At 40.3% G+C, this 19,953-nt stretch overlaps 1 protein-coding gene across 1 annotated transcript; it reads right to left on the bottom strand.

Annotated features, from left to right (window-relative positions):
- Positions 1-2,159: 2,159 nt before the first annotated feature.
- LOC146656859 (phosphatidylinositol transfer protein beta isoform) lies at positions 2,160-19,384 on the bottom strand. The gene is made up of 11 exons (XM_085424637.1): positions 19,276-19,384; positions 17,105-17,135; positions 15,639-15,784; positions 15,313-15,404; positions 15,183-15,190; positions 15,003-15,077; positions 14,840-14,923; positions 10,909-10,986; positions 7,603-7,713; positions 7,081-7,203; positions 2,160-3,958 (listed from the first exon to the last, which is right to left on the bottom strand). Exons 1-11 carry the CDS (start codon positions 19,293-19,295, stop codon positions 3,911-3,913), a joined length of 816 nt encoding a protein of 271 aa, XP_085280763.1. The 5' UTR covers positions 19,296-19,384; the 3' UTR covers positions 2,160-3,910.
- Between the last annotated feature and the right edge of the window lie 569 nt (positions 19,385-19,953).

The following is a 19,953-nucleotide window of genomic DNA, read 5'->3' as shown; positions in this document are numbered from 1 at the left end:
GTAGGCGTGGACCAAACTGTGAGTTTAAATCTTCACTTGTGCCACTTCCTATAAAAACAGAAGTTCTACCAGAGTGTGTTGTCTTGCGGCAGGAAACGCAGCCATGTGGTGCACAAACACTAGAGCAACTTTTTTTTCCTAGGTGTCGCAGGCCTACACGACTCATTTTGACAGATTTCAGGATACTGTGTGCTTATGCAATCAAGCGACAAGCCGCTATAACAAAGTGTTTGGAGCTGTAAACACCGAGGCTTTCTTTGGTAACGCGCCTGGATGTCCTGCTGTGTCAAGTCTCGAGCCTCTCTTCGAGATCCATTTCTTTCCTTCATCTGTTGCAGTATCTATTTAAACGACAGGGGCTCACTCATGACATGTCCCTTCATCTTCCTCGGGAGGGAGACACATGGACGGATGGATGCATGCCTACAGTAGACTACTGTGAGCTGCCACTTAACAGGAGGTGTGTGGGCGAGTCTGCCCATCTCCCCTTTTAGAAACAGCATTATTTGCTTGTTCTGTAGCAGATATAGCTGGTTTCCTTGCAGCAGGCACATGTGACTATTCCTCCACAAACAATAAAAAAAAAAAAGAAAAAAAAAAGGGCAGCTATCTCAGGCAGCAGACTGGTGGCTTTTCCTGCTCTTTAGCACAGATTCCGCTGTTTATTGTGCGACTCTCCTGACCTGCAGGTCGTAGAGAGCGCGGTCCACGCTGGAGTCACCAAAATCTGTAGGAAATTTTTGTCTTATCGGTAATCTACAGTACAGAACTGTCATTCAAAGAGCCAAAATGAAAGAAAGAGTAACATATAGCACAAATAAATAAATAAATAATAAATCTTTTATAGTATTTTAGCAAAGATTGTGACCATTTAAAGCTTTACAAATAAATGACAGCTCTCTCCTTTGCCCTGAGGACTGATCAAATCCCCCTCAGGCAAAACCTTTATTTTCTAGGAATCAGACAAAAACAGCACAAACTGAACTGCAAGAAACTTTGTCAAAAAAAGAAGAAAAAAAAGGAAATGTATTTATATTTAGATACAATATATAGACTTAGTAGCACAAAAAAGATGTGCAAAAAGAAAAAGGCACAATACATCATACATTCGTTACCACAACCCCTGATTTTTAAAAGCTGATCAGAACCTTTAAACACTTTTGTTAACATCATTGTTTTGAAGAATAGCAAACGACTGATTTAAGATTTTTCCTTTCCCCTCTCTCCACTGGGTTCTTGTTTTTTGTTTTTTTAAATTCATACACACATGAGGAATCATTCAAATGAACTTTGAAACACTAATTACACTGTTTGCTCAGAGACCTATGCATTCATGACCGTAACAAAGACAAAGGTGGCTCTAACACATAAAGACGATAAAAGCGAACAAGCTACATTATCTTTGCAGCCTCAAATCTTTGTCTTATTGTTAGCCTGAGAAGATTCTGTTATTGAAAACCGATGCTTCTGACAACAGTTTTCCAAATTTTCCTATATTAAATCAATATTTGCTGAACACATAAACACCATTTATTCTCTTTGGAAAAGCCAATTACCGTGGACATGGTCAGATTTGCCCTCACAGGATTGTCATTAACCAAACACACTAGAATACTTTCCTGAAAGTATTTAATCATATAATCTGCCTTGAGAAATAACGGCAAACCGATTACTAAACACAAATCCCAAATTTATGTTGGGCAATTTAAAACAGTGACACGCAACCAAAACAAACAAATATTCAAGAACATTACAAGGGAACACATGAGCAAACCACACATACTGTATACATGTAACACAAGCATAATTAATATTCAAGGCTGATGTGACACAATTCTGAAGCCTGAAGAAAAAAGAAAAGAGAGAGAGAGCTGGATGCAGAGCTGAAAAGCCAGAAAACATTAATATGGCAGCTCTTTCCAATGGCTGGTCTGAGGTAAAGATTTACATGACAAACGGTGCACGCTGGCTGTTATAGTAACAAAGTTCTGCTTGCGGGAATGGAAAGGAATTGCACTTCCACATATCAGGAAACAAAAGAATAACATACAAGTCTGCGCCCTGATAAAGCTCTTTTGTCAAGACTAGAATCAAGAATCCTAAGAAGTACCAGCTAACAGCTAATGCTAACCCTTACGAGGTGTGTGTCCACCAAAGTGTTTTTCCTGAGCACGAGTGTGTCGTGTATTTACGCTACGCAAAAAATAAAACGACAGCAGCTTGAAGTGGCACTGAGCTTCTTTTCTGTGCTCAACTTTATATAAGTTGTTTAGAGCTGTAAGAGCATATCTACAGATGACAACCAGACAACCACAGTATTGATATAAAAACAGTGCTTGGAGGAACATTTTATTTGTAAACCGGCTACCAGGCACAGTCGTGTATTTGAACCGCTTTGACATAAAATATTGTGTGGCATACTAATAGATCCTCTCACATGGGAAAAACAGAACAAAACAAAAAAGAACCCAAACCTATGTGCCTCTTAAGGGTTCAACTGGGTGCCTGACATTTTCCAAAACATTTGGTGGACACACTTTAGGGCATCAGGAAAAATGGCCAGTCAGAAATGAGAGAGGTAGCTAAAACAATGGCTGGCAGCAGAGGTTCATTAAGTGTAGTAGCTCTGATAGGTGTAAAGGCCTGGACACATAAGCAACTCTACATGGTACTGGTATCCACTAGGCACTGATAAGGCAATTGCAAATCTGTAAACACAGCTAGAATGATGCAGAGGAGGGGAGGCCTTCTGGAAACTGTCTACCTCAGAGAGCCGGAGGAGCGAGAAAGGCCTCTGGTGGTGGGTTGGGTGAGTGCAGCACAGTTTGGCTTGTGACAGAGGCTGGAGGGGTGTAGCACCATCTGTGGCTGTTTTTCAGTGCAGTTTGTTTTCCTCTAGGGACATCTTTTAGAGAGGTGAATGCTGCAATGTATGTTATGTGCGACTGTTTTCAGTATAGGGTGGGGGAGAGAGTTGTAAACATATTCAAAGTAACATCCTTTAGCTAAAAGAACTCGCGAGGATCTGCCCCTGCTTGAGTTTCTCAAAGATCAGTCAGCACAAAGGTATCCACACCTGTGAGTGAGTGTGTGTGTGAGTGTGTATGGGTAAGAATGAATTCACATGTTTATGCTCTCTGCACACTGCATGTGTCATATGACTGAGTGCGTGTGTGGGCTTCCTGTTACCTTTGCATGTGGGAGTGAGAGTGAATACCTGTACAGACATGATTGTCAGTGTTAATAAGATGCAGTGCTTCGATAAGGTGAGGGGGGTGATGGAAGAAGGATTACAACGGGCCAAGACGCCAAGGCTGTTAGTAATCACTTAATGGAGGTTATGGCAGGAAGGAACAAGAGCATGACAAACAGTCTCCTGCCAGGGAATGCAAACCACACACTGAGCCACAGTGTGTACAGTGAAGACTGGGGAAGAGACAAAGAGAGGTCACAGAGGGCATCATTCTGTGAGGAATGGGGGGTTTTTTGGTAGGGAAAAAACAGGAGGTTGGGGGAGCTGGAAATATTTGGTCCAACACCTGCCACTGTGGAATCAAGCTGATGAATTTGCTTTTGTTTTTTTCTTTAAAAAGTAAATAGCTTTTCTTTGCATCTCTGCAGAAGACTAGGTCTCAATATCCTGATGGCCATAGCCGGCCTTTCTCTGTCCAAGATCAAAATTAACCTGAGTCTCATCAGCCAGCATCGTATCGGTGGCTATAAATCAATTCCTCACTGGATAGAATGACTATGATTGGGTTAAAGCCGGGGATCTGCTCTATTGATTGCAGGTAGCAGCGCTCCCTCCTCCACAGCGTGATTCAGTTAGGGTAAAAAAGTGGCACCAAAGGAGCCCGCTTAGCAGTCTTCACAACTGCTGTCATTGTGGGTGTGGTGTTTAAAATCCTTTTCATTCATCCGCAGCGCTGGTTCCTCGCACATCACCCTTTTTGCGAAGCTGTGGGGAAAGGGAGAGAAATAACACGCGTTAGATTTATGCAAGCTAAACACGTAAGGGAGAGTTCAGATGACGGCTTCAGGAGTCGCTGGTTACTGGGAGGGGTCGGACTTCTTTCTATTCATTAAATCTTACTTTTGGCTTTGCAAACCAGTAAAAATACATTACATTTCTTTTTGTAAACTGGAAAAAGGGCAGCTCCAAAAGTCCTTATCAAGCCTCCTGTTTGTCTTCTAGGTAGATAAAAGCATCACTTTCAAATTCTCCCACCCTGAGGCTGATGGCTTTGGAAAGTCAATTAGTGTTAGAATCTGATAGCCGAACACCTTAATGGAACAGTTCAAACCAACACTGGCTCTAAACAGAGGAATAGACAGATCTGATGAAATGGCACGAGGATTCACCCTCCCACTTCTCCATCTTTTCACCCCCCAATCCTCCCTCCCTTTCTCCTCAATCACAGCACAGACTCCTTCTCAACTGCAGAATTCCATTTGTATGTTAATGAGGAAAAAGGAGCCATCTTGAAACCCCCTCGTACACACCCCGTCCTCGCATACCTCCTCCTTCCACACCATCAGCACCCAACCACTATACTTAAAGAGTTCAGATATGACTATTAGTATACAGCTTCCTTAATGCTGGGTTTTTCCATTCACCCAGTGCTGTCTTTGTCTAGAACGTGAAGGGCAGTGACTTGTGTGTAGGCTGTTCTCACCACCACCCAAATGTGACCCTGGTAACCCCTTGAGCTTTGAGGTTCAGGCTTGTTGCCCTGCTTGCCGCAGCCGTCTTTGATTGTACCAACCTGTTTACTTACTCCGAGGGAAAACTGGAAACACATGCTCAGCTGGGCGAGATGTGCGAAGGCAAATCGCAAAAATTCTGCATGCTGGTAGCGAGCCAGGAATGTTTGAGACTGGCCCACTTTGGCCGGTCCAGCCCAGATCCCTCCCTTGTTCTCCTTGTACGGCCAAAAGCTCCCAGACTGATATTTGGAGAAGTTTCAAGAGCAAGGCAGTGGAGAGGTTTAGAGTGAATGCAAGATGCAGAAACTGAAGCCTGTGATTTAGAAGTAGACTATTTTTCTATGGGGATTAACTGGACTGCAGGAACTTCTGTGTACATATATAACTACTTGTGTTAAACTTGTATGCTAGCCTTTCATAGGAGCTCTCAATTTGCAATAAAAGTAGGTTTTATTGCACATGAGCTATCAAATCGAACATTATAGCTCCTTCTTAAAACGAACAAAAGCAGTGGCAGCTCAGTAACCCTAAACGGCCTGGAATACCACAGAAGACAACTAAGAATGGAGGAATTTTTAAAGAAAAGGCCTGTTCACAACATCTAGCTACCTGAGGAGCACTCTTGAGGAGGTTGGCACACCACTGTCGAAGCCTATAATCAAAAAATGCCTTTATTAACATGAATATAGACAGTATGTAGTACAAAGAAGGAATAAGACTAAGATTAGCAAATCATTTGTCAGACATGGTGGAGGCAATGTTATGGCATGGGCTTCTGTGGTTGCCAGCAGAACTGGGTCACTGGGTATTTACTGATGATGTGATTACTGACAGAAGTAGCAGGATGAACACTTGAAAAACACATCTGTACTGCTGAGATTCAGTCAAACACTGTTATCCTGTGTTCAAATCGCACAAAGAGAAACATTACAAAAATGCAACCGAAGATGTTTTTGTGGTGAAGAAATGGATGCTTTTCACCAGTGTTTCCTCTTAGATGACTGCTTTTGGACCTCGAATGTGAAATGGCATGTGCACACACAAGCACAAACACAGTGGAGTAAAGCCCTTTCTCAACACCGAAGAGCGCAGAGTGAAGTCGCACCATGCCATGAACAGCTGCAATCAGCCAAGCCGTGCTGGCTCGTTCCACTGCACCGCACAGAAAAACTAAAGTCGTCTAAAGTGAGCATCTAACGAAGCTCTGTCAACTTAAAACATGAGACAATATATTAAGACTTTTCACACATAAAAGGTTCCTGCAAGCAGACACTGTTTACTGTGAAGGTCAACCCTGAACTGGATGAGCCATTAAAATGGACAGACGGATGGAATAATAATACGAATGGTTAGGTTATATAAACTACTCCAACTTAGTGATTGGTTGTTAGAAAAATAAAGAAAATGATGCTGAAGTGTGCAAACATGGACACAGAACGTAAACTAATCCCCCAACTATAGAGACTCATGCAGAGTTACGGTTGGGGGATAAAAATACCCTGCACTTGGCAGACATTGTTACACATCACAAGCTGAGGCGAGACCATCATGCACTAGCCATGGGATACACTGGAACACAGGCGGCCTACAGATGACGGTGGAAATGTTTCGAATCATAATTAGCTATATGGCACGATGCGGCACAGCCTTGCCAGGCTAACAGAAACCCCATTAAGATGCTGCCCTACCAGTAACAACAAACAGCAGTACAAAGACCTACACTTGGCCTTGCTACTCCTCTGTAGCCTTTGTACAGAACCATTCTTACGCCTCTGGATAAAAATACAATAAAGGCAATCATAGAAATGGGATTATGAGGAAGAACAAACACTGTTCTCACAGTCATCCGTTTTGTGCTGATTACCAAACAGTTTAAGGAAGTTTAGTAACAAACAAAATGCATACATGAAAAGGAAAAAATATGACGATTGATCTTAAATGTAATATTATTGATATTGAAAATATTGATTTTAAAAAAACAAAACACTAAAAACTATGAGGTTTTGAATTCACATATATTAATAAAGGGCCTTTTACTTGTGCACTCTGTAAATAACACCAGGATCCACTCAAAGAAAGTCAGCTAGATCGCACCACTAGGGGTCAAAGACTCCACAGGGAGCCCTTAAGCCACTACATTTACTCCAGCAGTCCTCCGGCTTTATCACATTAGCACACTCTACTTCTAGTGAATGGAAGACAACAGCTGGATAACTAAAATTGGTGTTACACGGATTTTGCACAGCGAATAAGAGAAATTTAACCAAGGAAAGTGCTTAGGGTTGGGGAAGTTTTATTTTCTCTTGCACCAAATCCATCACTTACCAGACTTAAAGTTAAATTTTAACTGTGATTTTCTACTTATACACTCACCTCATCCAGTTCTCTCTGCGTTTCTGCCTCCATACGCCGTATATCATCCATATTTAGCTCCACCCACTTATCAATCCAACAGAAGAGCTGGCGATGGAAGTTAGTGAAGATCCTCTTCTCTTGCTGTGGTAGATAGCAGCAGTCTTGGTTAGGACTGGGTGATGTTTAGCATCAGTCAAGTGTTTATAAGTACATTTGAAACTTGAGAAACTCTAAATACAAATTACTCTACTGTATCCTACTGGCTTAAGTTCCATTTGACTATAGAGCCCCCAAACATTACCTCATCATGTTTGCAGTTACAGCTTGCTTATAATAATTAAACACTAATTAAGCACTGCCCACCCAGACAGAAGAGGCACAGTATTGCATGCGCAAACTTGCAATACTCTCAATCTAAATATAACTCATGAGCCAACTGTGTAAATGAGTTTTTACGTCTTCTACTATATTTCGTTATCCTGTATTTATACATGTGTAATGCCAATAAAGTTGAATCCTAATCCCAAATATGTCACTAACCTCGTGGATGAAGTTCTCCACTTTGGTCTGCAGGCCCCACCACTTGAACTTGACTGTGACTAATTTGTAGGCACACATCCTTGGGTATTCAGGATTACTATTCAGCTCTTTCTGTTGAGAGGAACAGGGAAAAGAATCCGACTTACAACCCGTCACTATATCAGAATAACGCGCTGCAAAAACTTGACAGAAACTTTCCAATGAGAGAACAGTTGTAAAAGCAGCAGAAGGCATTATTTTTGACAAATCTAAGATTCGTTCATTAATGCATAATGCTTTGGGCATGAAGGTTGCTGAAATAATTATCAACATGAAGATGTGCTGTGCACAGATAAAAGTGCCCTAATCTACAGCACACTTTCTAAATCTATCCGCTGCTTGCACTCTGCCGCGCGCTCTGAAGAAGAGAAGAAGAAAAGAGGCTGGGTGTTGGGAGGGGGGACCACAGCAAAGTGGATAAACTCCAGATGAAGGGACCATTTCTCTGCCTCCACCCTGACAGCGACACCGTTCCCGACAGGCATGTCTTTGTGGCCACAGAAGGCAGATAAAACGGTGCTCACGAAGCGATAAGGGCGCCGCAGTGCAAATCCGGTTACATTATTAACACCTAGGACCTGCTCGCCCCCAGAACACACACACTCTCCCTCTGAGAACACCTGTTTAATTAATCACTTCATTCTGGCTCGGCATTCCAAAAAGAAAATGCCACAGACCCGCCTCAATCGCCCTCATCCCACTGCCGTTTGATGCTACGATCATGGAGAAGCGTGAGAGAAGGGAAATGAGAAACATTTCTAAATTTGCAGTGGGTTTAGAAAAGTTGTCATCGCTAAAGGAGAACTTCACATGAAACGGATTCTACATCAAAACACTTACGGTGACATTTCTTCTCTCCCTCTCTGTGCCCCACTCAAAGGAGCAGAAGTTTTCAGAAATACAAAGGGTACCGATATGCAAGCATGTGTGCATGCAGAGATAGACAAGAGTTTTATTGCTCTGAGAAGCTGGCAGAAATTGTGCCTCTGTTGTCACATAACTACTTTCTCCCCCCACCTTTTCAAAAACAGTCTTTTTCCATGTCCACAGCGGACGGGAAAGTGATCTAATTAAAAACACAAAATAAAAGTTGTGCTTCTTTATTCATACTTTTTAAAGCTGTTTGGCTGCCTTTGTTCTGCAAAAATTCTTGAAGCAGAGGAAAGTTTCCCATGGTGAACTTTGAGGGCTCCACTGCAGAATAGAAATCCTCTGTGCTCCAACAGCGAACAGGACCCGGTCGTGTGGCTCCGGGGTACGGCGGGGTTTACAGGCGAAAGCAACATAACTACTGACAAAGTTTCTCTGTGGATGAGCTACTTTTTGACTTTTTACCCCTTATCAAAATATGTCCCTCTTTATACAGAACTGCTGTTTGCCAATTTAGACTCTGAGTCCACAAACGGACACTTTACTTCCAGCTGTGGACGAAGCCTGAGTGTTCTTGCAGCTCTGTAAGTTACCTGTAAAAGACTTTTAATGCCTAGATCTCATCACATAAACCTGCTATATAAACCTGCTGCAGGCACATCCACACAAAACACAATCTTTGGCTGACCCAATATGTCCAAGCTGCACTTAGACTTTGGAGATCAAAACATTGCAGCAACTACATACAATGCACATGACTGTACAAAGTCATGAAATATAGAAGCAAAATCCATGAGAGCAAGACTACTAATCCAGGTCTTGATTAGGGATGGGTATCGTTTAGGTTTTATCCGATACCGGTGCCAAATCGGTACCTTTGAAACGGTGCCGGTGCTCAAACGGTGCTCAAACCGGTGCTTAAAGAACGGAGAACACAAAATTGGTCCAAAAACCTCTCATGTTCAGCTGGTTTTTTGTAAAAAGATAACAATGTGTGCCTTTTCTGCAGCTATGGGGCATATATGGTATCACTCTTGGCTGGAAGCAGTGCTTAATCAATGGAAAAAACACAAACTTTGTCCAAAACCTCTCATGTTTAACTGTTTTCCACTTTTTCTTTGGTCATTTTAGCCTTTTTGGCCAGGGTGAAGGGAGTATCTGCCATCAAACAAGAAGACAGCCGCATGTAGCTATGATGAGGTTTGCTAGTTCACTTTACATGCATTAATGTAATAACGTGGTTAGCCTACTCAACGTAAATTACACACTAACAACATTAAGCTACTCACGCAGAGAAGAACGGCTGCTGCTGCATCATCATCCGTCATCATTTCTGCTACACTGGCAGGGCTAGGGGCCAGGACTCTCCTCTTCGGGTTTTTTGAGGGATATTGCTAACTCCGGGTCAGATAACAGGCAACCCACGCACAGTAGATGCGCTCGGTGTGAGGTCTCGCAGCAAGCTATCATACGGCGCATTTCTGGGCTTTTTAAAAAAACGCTATGCGTCGCCAGGTGTTTCATCGGATTTGAGGTGTTACCTCCTTTGACAGTATCACAGTATCAGCTTAAAGCACTTGTTGCAGGCTGCTGAGTTTGCATCTTTTGCTGTGAAGTACAGCCAGACTTTTGACCGCTTCGCCTTGGGCATTTTTAATCCGTAGCTCTGCATAAAAGAACGCACGTACCTGGACCTGCCTACTATCCTCGGAAACGTAAAATTATTGGCTAGAAGTGAATCACAGCTCAGGAAAAAAAGCACCGAAATGTTCGCTGCTTTTCGGTCTGGTTACTACCGTTTATGTCAGATGGCACCGGACACCGGTACCCATCCCTAGTCTTGATGGCCAGATATATACCCATTTTCCTATAACTTGGCAAATGGGTCAAATGTTTGCCTCCGTTGTTGTTGTTGTTTTTTTTGTTTTTTTTTAAAAGCACCCTGTGGCCTAAGGCCGTGTTCAAAACTCTTAGATGCATCGCATTTCATTTAAAAAAACGAAAGCGAGAAAGAAAGAAAAATCCACTTCTGCTGTATTTACATTGAGCATCCACACTAATTTGCCTTTTTAGGGCTCCCAGAGAGGAAACTTTTGTCAAAACTGCCAACCCCAAGAGGGCTGAAATAGTTGACACAGATATTAGCATTCATCGCCTAATTGAGTTTGATTGGTAACTACATGCTACCTTGGATTTATACCACCCAAACATGTGATCCTTTGTCAGAAGAAAGTCAAAGAAATAAGAAAGAAAAAGCCCTTATTGTCTATGTAAGCAGCCACTGTGCAGTTGAAGTCTGTATTTTATCAAATGATTATTTCTGAACTGGTGCTGAAACAGTCACATGGATGTAGACCATTTTCAGTTAAAAATATATGTAGTTTACAACAGCATTACCTTCCAGTTGGGACCAAGAGGTCCTCTCCCAGTCTTGACAGACTTGAAAATGGCAGGATCCTCATCTTCCTTGTAGTCCTACAATGAAACTTTCAGTTACTTTCATTAGTAGAATATATAGCACAGAATATTTAACAAAGCTGAGGCAAGCTTATTTATGAATACTGGTATTTGTTTCATCTTGCAACAAGAGCCAAGAAATCAGCAGGATTTTACCCCAATTTAAAAAAAAAACAAAAACATAGACACCGTTTTTAAATGAAAAGATGGAAATGTGGGACAACTATTCAACGACGAGAGTAAGGGAACAAAGAGCAGAAACAGCTTAGCTACAAGAAAAGTCAGAAGAGGGCTCCTCCCTTTTCACAAATCCTTCCATCTCTGCAGATAATGTCACAAAGCAGGACTAGAACACAGCTGTGCTCACAAGTGGCTTGAAGATAAGACCGATCTGTGTATGGGGGCTCTGACACTTGTTTAATTAGGGTGAGGATGCCAGTTAACATAAGTGAATGTACTTGCATCTACCTGTTGTGTGCTGATGAGGATTTGTGCTGCTTATTTAAGTTTGTATGTCTGCAGCTCCAACTGCAAAATAACCTTTTACCCCATATACAGTATCCAATTCAAACGGTCATGTCCTGCCAACATATTCTGGTGAACTAAGCACTTTTGCCCTTTAATTTTTTCCCCCAATGCACCAAGATCTTTTTGTATTAAAGGGTATAGTAAAATGTAGAGGGATACTGAGCACACGTGACGAGCACGAAAAACTTAACAGACCTGACTTTCTCATAAAAAAATAAAATTAAAAAAAAAAAAAAAGACAAGAGAAATAATAATACAAATAAATGAAATGGCTTTAAAATTATCAACAGCTCAAGGGCCCAGCAATTTTAAATAAATCATGATGCGCCTGAAGCTAAAAGCTACTTTTTCAGGGCTACTATCCAACAGGAGGGTGCCAAACGTGTGGAAAGAAATAAAAATGCACCACTAAAAAACACACACACACACACACACACACACACACACGCACGCACGCACTCTCTAATTTGGGTGTTTTAATGCTGAGAGCTCCATCACTATAACAATACACTGTGCTGCACTAATGAGGTCTGTGAATCGATGTGCCGTGGTACGCGAAAAGAAGCCATTTCTAAAAGAGTGTGTATTAGACTGCAAGTGTGTTTACGTCGAGTGTGTGTTTGTCTAGTTCCGGCACACGCAGCACTGTGAACCTTAATTACACTAACAAACTCATCTGTGCTGGCAGTACGCCCCAGAGCCTGCAGTCATGCCCGAGGCTGAGGGCTGATAGGGCCCTCAGACACAACACACTCCTCCAGCAAGGCAAACACGTCCGCCTCGTTAACTACCCACCGCAAACAAACATGTACACACACAGAAACTAGGGCTTCTCGGCCAAATAGCCACATGTATGCTTGCACGCATACCGGCAGTCACATTGAAATGAGGCAATGTGATGTCAAATAAGAGCAATAACCTGCAACATCTTCAAATATGATTTCAGAGATTCCAAGCAGTATTCAAATCTTTAATTTATCCTCAACTGGTATGTGTACGTTTTTAAATACAAAGATCTCTCCAGTCAGCTGGCTGTATTGGGACACACTCCTGAAATCAACTATTTTTAATGCACTGTGTTATTACAGCACAGCAAACACATTTTCAAACGGTGCAAAGAAACAGACCACAAAAAACACAAGTAAACAAAACAAAACTAAGAAGTAACATAGCCCAATAAAGCAGAACAGTCAGCCAAGTACACGATAGCCCAGAGAGCAATTAATGTTCTGTGTCTTTATAAAGAAATACAAAGAGAGACTGGGGAAAAACTCACAGACAAACCAAACCAAAATAAAAAAATACCAAGGAGATGGGCTGGACCTGATGCCAACTTCAGTAAAATATTTATAAAATGGGTCAGGATTGACTAAAGGTTTATGAAGATTGCCAAAGATTCTCTTCACTTGCAATGCTCTACTTATCGTCGATGCCACGAGCACAGGCAGCTTTTTCAGCTCCATGAATGCATAATCATACCTGAAAAATCAAGTATGTTGCTGTAAGAACAACATACACAACTGTTTTGAAGCTCATGACAGCCTGTAAATAAAATCCAAATGTTGAGTTAAGTACTAAAAAATGTGCTCCAGTCTCTCTCGTGCTTTTTAAAGTGGTGCCTGGCTGACATATGACTTGGTGAGTTACAAATCTGAGATATCTGCGAATAGTTTTTTCCTCACAGACACACAAAACATCAACATACACATTAAGTAAAGTGACTCTAAACTAGTCGTAGGTCTAAATGTAAATGATTGTCTGTGGCTCTGTGTTAGCACCATGGCCCTGAAGCAATTTTTAGGAGGGAAGAAGAAGGGAAAAAAAAAGGATGGATAAGCACTGTTTGTGAACCTGGAAAACTAAAAAATATATAGACACAATATCCTTATTTTTATTATCTAAAACTGAGGATATTGTATGACTACAATAGGCTTTGATAGACGCGTTTATTGTGATTCTGGATGTCTACAAGACTAAGTCAAGTACTTTCAACAAGTTTTTTGTTTTTTTGGGGGGTTTTTTAACTGTAAAATCTGTAATGATTTTGCCAAACCTATTCCTGACATATGCCTGCCAAACAATAATAATTTTAAAAAACCCTAAAACTAAAAGTGAAATTAATATAAACTACACACATTTTCAAACAATAAAAACAAAATTGAAACGAGAAACACACTTTGGAAACTAAAGCTAAAGCCCAGCAAAAAAGTAGAAGAAAAAAAAAAAATCATTGTGAATAAACAGCTTAGCAGGAGCTAGAAGATACTGAATTCTAATCTGTCTAACAGTCATTATAATTTTCAAAATATTTTATTAGCCTCCCTGAAACTGTAGTAATAGTCAGTGAATATGCACAGACACATTAAGTGCTACTTCTTCTTTAACTAGGACATCCGGTTGATTACCAGTTTATATTAACTGAAAAAAAACAAAACAAAACAGAAAAACAGATGCACACAGCTCTGCTTGTGTTAAAGCCTTGATCACATCTTGTGAGTCCAATAGGTTCCACTCAGGTCCTAGTGATCAGTTGTTTATGAGACAGAGCACAGTGTCTGCATATCTGCCAGTTTTTCCTGTCCGCTGTGGATTTACACTACAATGCACCAACTACAAGTACACCCCAAGTGGCGGACTTCAAAGAATGACTACTTGGCTGTCAGGACTTTGGCTGTCTGTGTCCGTAGCTGAGAATAATCAATGCTTAAGAGCAAGACAAAGTTGAGCAGAGAAACCACATGCTGTGACATGTGATTTATATGGACGGCGTGATTTCTGACCAAACCAAGAGCAAATCTTTACTACATAAACTAAACCGATTTAGCCAAAAGATTGTTCCCTGAAACTCCACAGATGAAACGACCATGTGTCAGTTAGCTCGTCTGTATTGTTTTCATGAATTAAACTCTGACTCTAACAGTTTGAGAGTGCTATATAGGCAAGAGAAAGGATCGCACAAACACCGTTTATTCTGGATTTTAAATTGGACTGCAGTAATATCACACCAGAGAAACATGCAGTAAGTCATAAGTCACACAGACTGCTCAGTAGTAACAAAATGCTCTTTCAGCTACTTTCAGATATGTATGCAATTCAATAAATTGGTTAGACGAGAATAGAAAGAAAGTGCTGTTTCATTTCATCAGTGTTATTCATCTGCATCCCTATTACATAGGAAAGGCTAGATGTCGTTTTTCTCTCTCCCTGGAAAACGCATATATATTCAAATTAAATCATAAACAGAGCCATAAAACACCTGCTTACGAAACATTCTCATGACAAAGAACTGTAATAATCAAAGTTGTCCACATGAAGGCGCCATACTGTGTATGAAGCTACTTACAGCATGGGCCACTTGACTTCTGTCTGCAATGTCAATGGGCACCACCGTTACATTCTTCCACGTGGAACTGTCTAGTTTGTGCACCTGAGCAAATACAAAAAGATATGTTAGAAAATAAAACTCATGATTCATACTAGACATCCGTTTGCTTTGATGTCCTCACATTTTCTTGCGTTCCAAGGTCTGGTTTGTGCCATGTCTCAATTTTAATGAAGAAATTATCTTTCATATATTCATTCTAGAATAAAGAGAAAGAAGAAACATAATGAAGAAAAAAAAATTATGTAATTCTTTTCTTATTAACTTTAATCTTAGCTAATAAAACCCATTTAGGGTTACATACCGTCACAACTGTTCCAGGTTAAGCATGAAGGAAAAAAGGGGGGGAAGAAAGACAAGACATGTTAATTTAAAAGTGAGAAGAAGAGTTTCAAGGCAAACCTAAACTAAGTGGTGCTGGGAAGGGGACTCACTGGTTCTGCAGTAGGGGTAGGCATTCCAAGCCTTTTCATGGAAAATCAGGGCACCTTCAGGAGCTAGGAGTCTCACAAATCCTGGGACTTTACTGTAGGGTGTGGTGGAGGGTAGGAGGTACAGGTAAGAGAAAGGAAGGAGGAAGACTTATCACCTATTTTTTCTATAGCAAAGATTGCACAGTTAGCAACTGAACTGAAAATGCTTCACAGATAAGACAACACTGACACTGCCTGGTAGCACTGCACTATTACACTATAAGAAAGAATCAATGAAGCCAACAGTGGAGTTCTAAAAAACAAGAAATACAAAGGAAAGCACATACCTCTTTAGGTGGTAAATTTTGTGTGTGTACTGTCCTTTTTCTCCATCTTTTTCATATGGCTCATTCTTGAGTACCTCAATGCCCTCACCACCACCCGTCTCATTTTTACTCGCTTCAGCCACAGAAAACAGCTGCCCCACTTGATACTGCAAGACAAACATCATAATATAAAAACATGATGCTAGACAGTAGATTTAAGTACTTTTTACTGTGATATACATCTAAATCATAAACCAATTCTTTCTCTTCCTAACATTTTGAAAGTTTCCATCTAATAAAATGATATAGGCTTATTGTGAACACAGCAACGCTTTTTAACCAAACAGTAATCAATGTACATTACTCCTGAGAGCTCAAGGGCAACACAGGAAATCTAAAACTGTCAGAAAAGTAAATCAAATATTTTATATGGATGACATTTTTTTTAATTCATTCATTTCTCTCTGTCTTTCCCATACAGTGAAATTGTAGGAACAGAACCCAACCCATGACCTGTTTTGTAAAACTGTGCAAAAAAAAAGTAACCATAAAATTCTTAAGCTCTATTATTGTCCTGCTGCCACTCTAGTGTAGGTTAGATTTCTATAACGTGCAGAGAAAACTTGCTGAAGAGCTAAATGTTTAAGCCAGCTTTTTCAGTTCTGCTGCTGTGTTCCCCAATTCCACCATCTTAAAGCTAAATTAACTTACTTATGATGTTTGAACATCAAACAGCAGAAGAAGAGAATGACTAATAATCAGCTACCATAAGTCTTGTTAACATTTCTTCCACAAAGACAAGAATTACTTTTCAAATATTTTGAATTTGGATATGCAGCACTAATTGCCAAGAGATTGTATCCCAGCAGCTGGCTGAAAGTCTGGGATTTATTACAGAAATGTCTCTAAACACAGAGAACGATTGCTGGCTCAAACAAACAACATCTGCAAAATTAAGCTTTTTCTTGGTTTTAGCAGCCAGCAGCCAAAACAACAGAAATGATACAACATTGCCATGTCTTTATTATCAGCGAGTGGAAAAGAACTGTCTTAAACAAAAGGCACATGTCAGAGACTTGCAACATTTCCTTTTGGCCACGCCACAGTGACACATTAAAGCCCAAAAAAGGAACTGAGGGTTGACTCAGTTTAAACAGTCAGACTAACTGAGGATGGACTTTTTTTCAAGCATCAATATGGGCTCGTTTACAACCACACAAACAGTACAGGCACTATAGAAAAGAAACTACATATTTGTAAGTATGAAGAAGTGCATTTCATATCCTTTAACATTATTATGACTTTTTCCTTATTTAGTTATTATTAATTTATTGTAACTTTTTATGGCTGTTAATGTCATTATTTTGTTATTGTCAACATGATTATGTGTCAACGGCATCAACAAAGAAAATATAAGCAGACTTGACAAAAAGTTAATCATTTACAACATCTTAATAGCATAACAAGCTATTAAGCCACTTACTCACCTCTTCGACACTACAGGGTAAAACCACACGGCTGCAAAAGAGAGAAACATATGATGAGTAACTTTCATGAAGCACGCATTTCTCAAATCCGCTGTTTCATATTAGACAATTTCATGAGATAAACTATCATTCCACATCAATCTAAAGCAGCGACCCATATATGAGAAGGAGTATTCTTCTAGACGTATGCCGACATTTGTATTTTTAAGAGTGAGTTAGAGCACATACTAATAGGACAAAAAAAAGAAAACACTGCAGATGCATGTGGCATAAATAATACAGTAATAATACATCCTAAAACAATAAAACTGACTCTGGAGCCTGAAATGTCTCTACATCTTGGCAGTAAAGCCTGTATAGCCTTTGTTATTGAGATTATTTATAAAAAGGTTCAGTCTCTAAATATTACTCATTACCATGCCAAATCAGCATGCACATTTACTCACGCCTTATATTATTGTCTGTATTCACAATGAATGCAACATGACAATTGCCTGTCAGGTCACACAGTATGCAGAAAAGTCCAGAAGAAGCAATGAGAACATAACTACAGGGACTCCGGATTACAAAACCAGAAGAACCACGATGACACACAGAGACCTGCTCACTGCCAGGAACAGGAAGACACTCAAAGTTACTCTTCCTGAGGGAAAAATACTTCTAGAACCACCCATAGTGACATACTGCTGACATCAGCAAGATGAGAGGAACCTATTACTAGACCTGGTTGAAAAAGTTAGAGCTGAATTAAGACAAAACTTTATGGGACTACAGAAAGTTTATTTTGTTGTTGTTGTTTGTTTGTTTTTTAATAATGTGAGTTAGGTGGGGCCAGAAATACAGTGAGCTTAGCCGAAGTAGTTTAATTAAGAAGACAAAACAGATCTGAATCTATTATTCAAGATTTCTAACCATTAAAGACCATCCCTGGTCAAACAAGGCTGAACTAAATGTCATCCACCATCAGATGTTTTGTTTCAATGCTGCTAGGACTTGTAATTAGTGACGTTTAAGTTTGAAGCAAACAAAATGTGCAGGCAACATCAGAAGATGTCAAATTTATCAAACCATGTGAGCCTGAGTGCAGTGAGTGATTGTGGGGTGTTAGGGATGCGGGAACAGTCTTCCTTCACTCCTGTAGGCCAGTAAGTGGCCACATGCAATAGTGCAGGTAGTGCCAATTCAGACTTCCAGTGCTTCTTTTTGCTTACCACACAGGGACTTTCATGGAATTAGGGCGCCACAGTGCTGAGGTGCATGCTGGCAGCAATACTGTGTTATATTTAAGGAATAAGACAATGTTGTAACAAGGTTTTTACATAAGTCAAATCTAAGTCAATCCTTATTTTCAGAATTCCCGTGCGATGCAAAACATGACCCATTCACATCCTCCATCTACCCATTTATATTCACTTTCTTTATCTCTAAAAACGTTTAAGTGTTCAGTCTTCCTGCCTTGAACCCAATTCATTTGGTAAGATGTGAAGTAAGAAGCCTGCTTACATATTCAGCCTAACCCAAGGATAGCGGTTTTACAAATGGAAACTGAAATCTTTTATGCAATTTCAAAACCCAAAAGGCTAAGGCTAACAGCTGCTAGCTTCGTCTTTACTACATGCAAAATGATTGATGCTTGAAACAGACAGGAGTGAACAAACTACCAATTCGTTAAGTAATCAAAATGTGTTATGCTGGGGTGATTAGCTGGCGCCGACAGTTTCTGAGTCAATACTGCAAAGACAGCGAGAACTTACAGCTTCCAGTTAACTTCCCCTCAGGTTAGGCAGTTAGCTAAATTAGCGTTAGCAACTCGGGTGCCAATTCGAGGCTTTGAAAAAGAAAATGTCTGCGCTTTAAAACCACATAACAAAAACCGCAGATTGAAGCGTTTAGAAGCCATCAGCTTGGCGATAACATATGAGAAACTACAGGAAACCAGCAGCTGTCAGAGAATGACAATCTGCTGTCAAAGCCGGTAGGCCAGAGACGCTCTTGGCCAATCCCATCCTCCCCTCGTGTGCCTGACGCTGACCCCGAGACAAGATGAAAAGTTTGCATCAGCGCACAGGGACTGAAAAAAACTGCCGTGAGTGCACGGATCTATACTAACCTATAGAGTGCTTTCAGAAATAATAAGAAAAGTACAGTTTAAACAGAAACCCCGCACTTACTACTCCTTGATGAGAACCATCTTAACTTCTTCCTCTCAGTAGTGCCCAGCTACCACTAACTGACGTCATGGGCTACTAAGTGAGGCGGCAGGTCCCTCCTTCTGCAGCGGTGATTTGCGGAATGACGGAGAGGTGGGCCTAACGATTGGCATCATCCAATGAAATCTCTCTTTGGTGACTTTAAACCCACCCACTGTATTTGAGGATGGATTACTTAGAATCCGTTATTCCACACTTGAACGCGTAAAAAATATATAAATATACTAAATATACTAAATATATAATATATTAATAATTTAAAAAGTTGAGCATGTGGTTCCATTAATCTATAAATCTGTAAATAATAATTACTCCATATTTAATTAAAGACGGTACAAAGACACAAACACTGAAACCGAAATGTAATTTTCTTTTGTTGTTACTGAAATAAGCAAGGTATTCCCTGAAAAAGATGACTGGATAGTAGCTTATGTTATCCCAAAACCTATATATACTGTGTAGGATTAGGTGTGCAAGTTACCCATGTCTTGTGCATCAGTCCATATTTTTCCATATTTGTTGCACCATATTTGTTTCAGGTCATCAAACAAATTGTAATATTTAACAGAGAAGTAAATATAAACTGCAGTATTTAAATGATAATTTCATTTAAAAGCTACTATACCTATCAGGCCCTGT

Source organism: Rhamphochromis longiceps, linkage group LG12 (genome assembly GCF_057381845.1).
Source record: "Rhamphochromis longiceps isolate RC_006_pf linkage group LG12, R_longiceps_female_GT1.1, whole genome shotgun sequence".
NCBI lineage: Eukaryota > Metazoa > Chordata > Actinopteri > Cichliformes > Cichlidae > Rhamphochromis > Rhamphochromis longiceps.
The sequence above is the reverse complement of the archived record's forward strand: the minus strand, read 5'-3'. Positions and strand labels throughout refer to the sequence as shown.

What these genes read in the sequence shown, in the direction of transcription:
- LOC146656859 (XM_085424637.1), bottom strand. Translation starts at nt 19,295, where the DNA reads ATGGTTCTCATCAAGGAGTA. An exon ending in TACCCTGTAGTGTCGAAGAG is followed by an intron (nt 15,785 to 17,104) that starts GTGAGTAAGTGG and finishes TTTGTCTTGCAG; the next exon opens with TATCAAGTGGGGCAGCTGTT. An exon ending in TGGAGAACTTCATCCACGAG is followed by an intron (nt 7,204 to 7,602) that starts GTTAGTGACATA and finishes TATCTACCACAG; the next exon opens with CAAGAGAAGAGGATCTTCAC.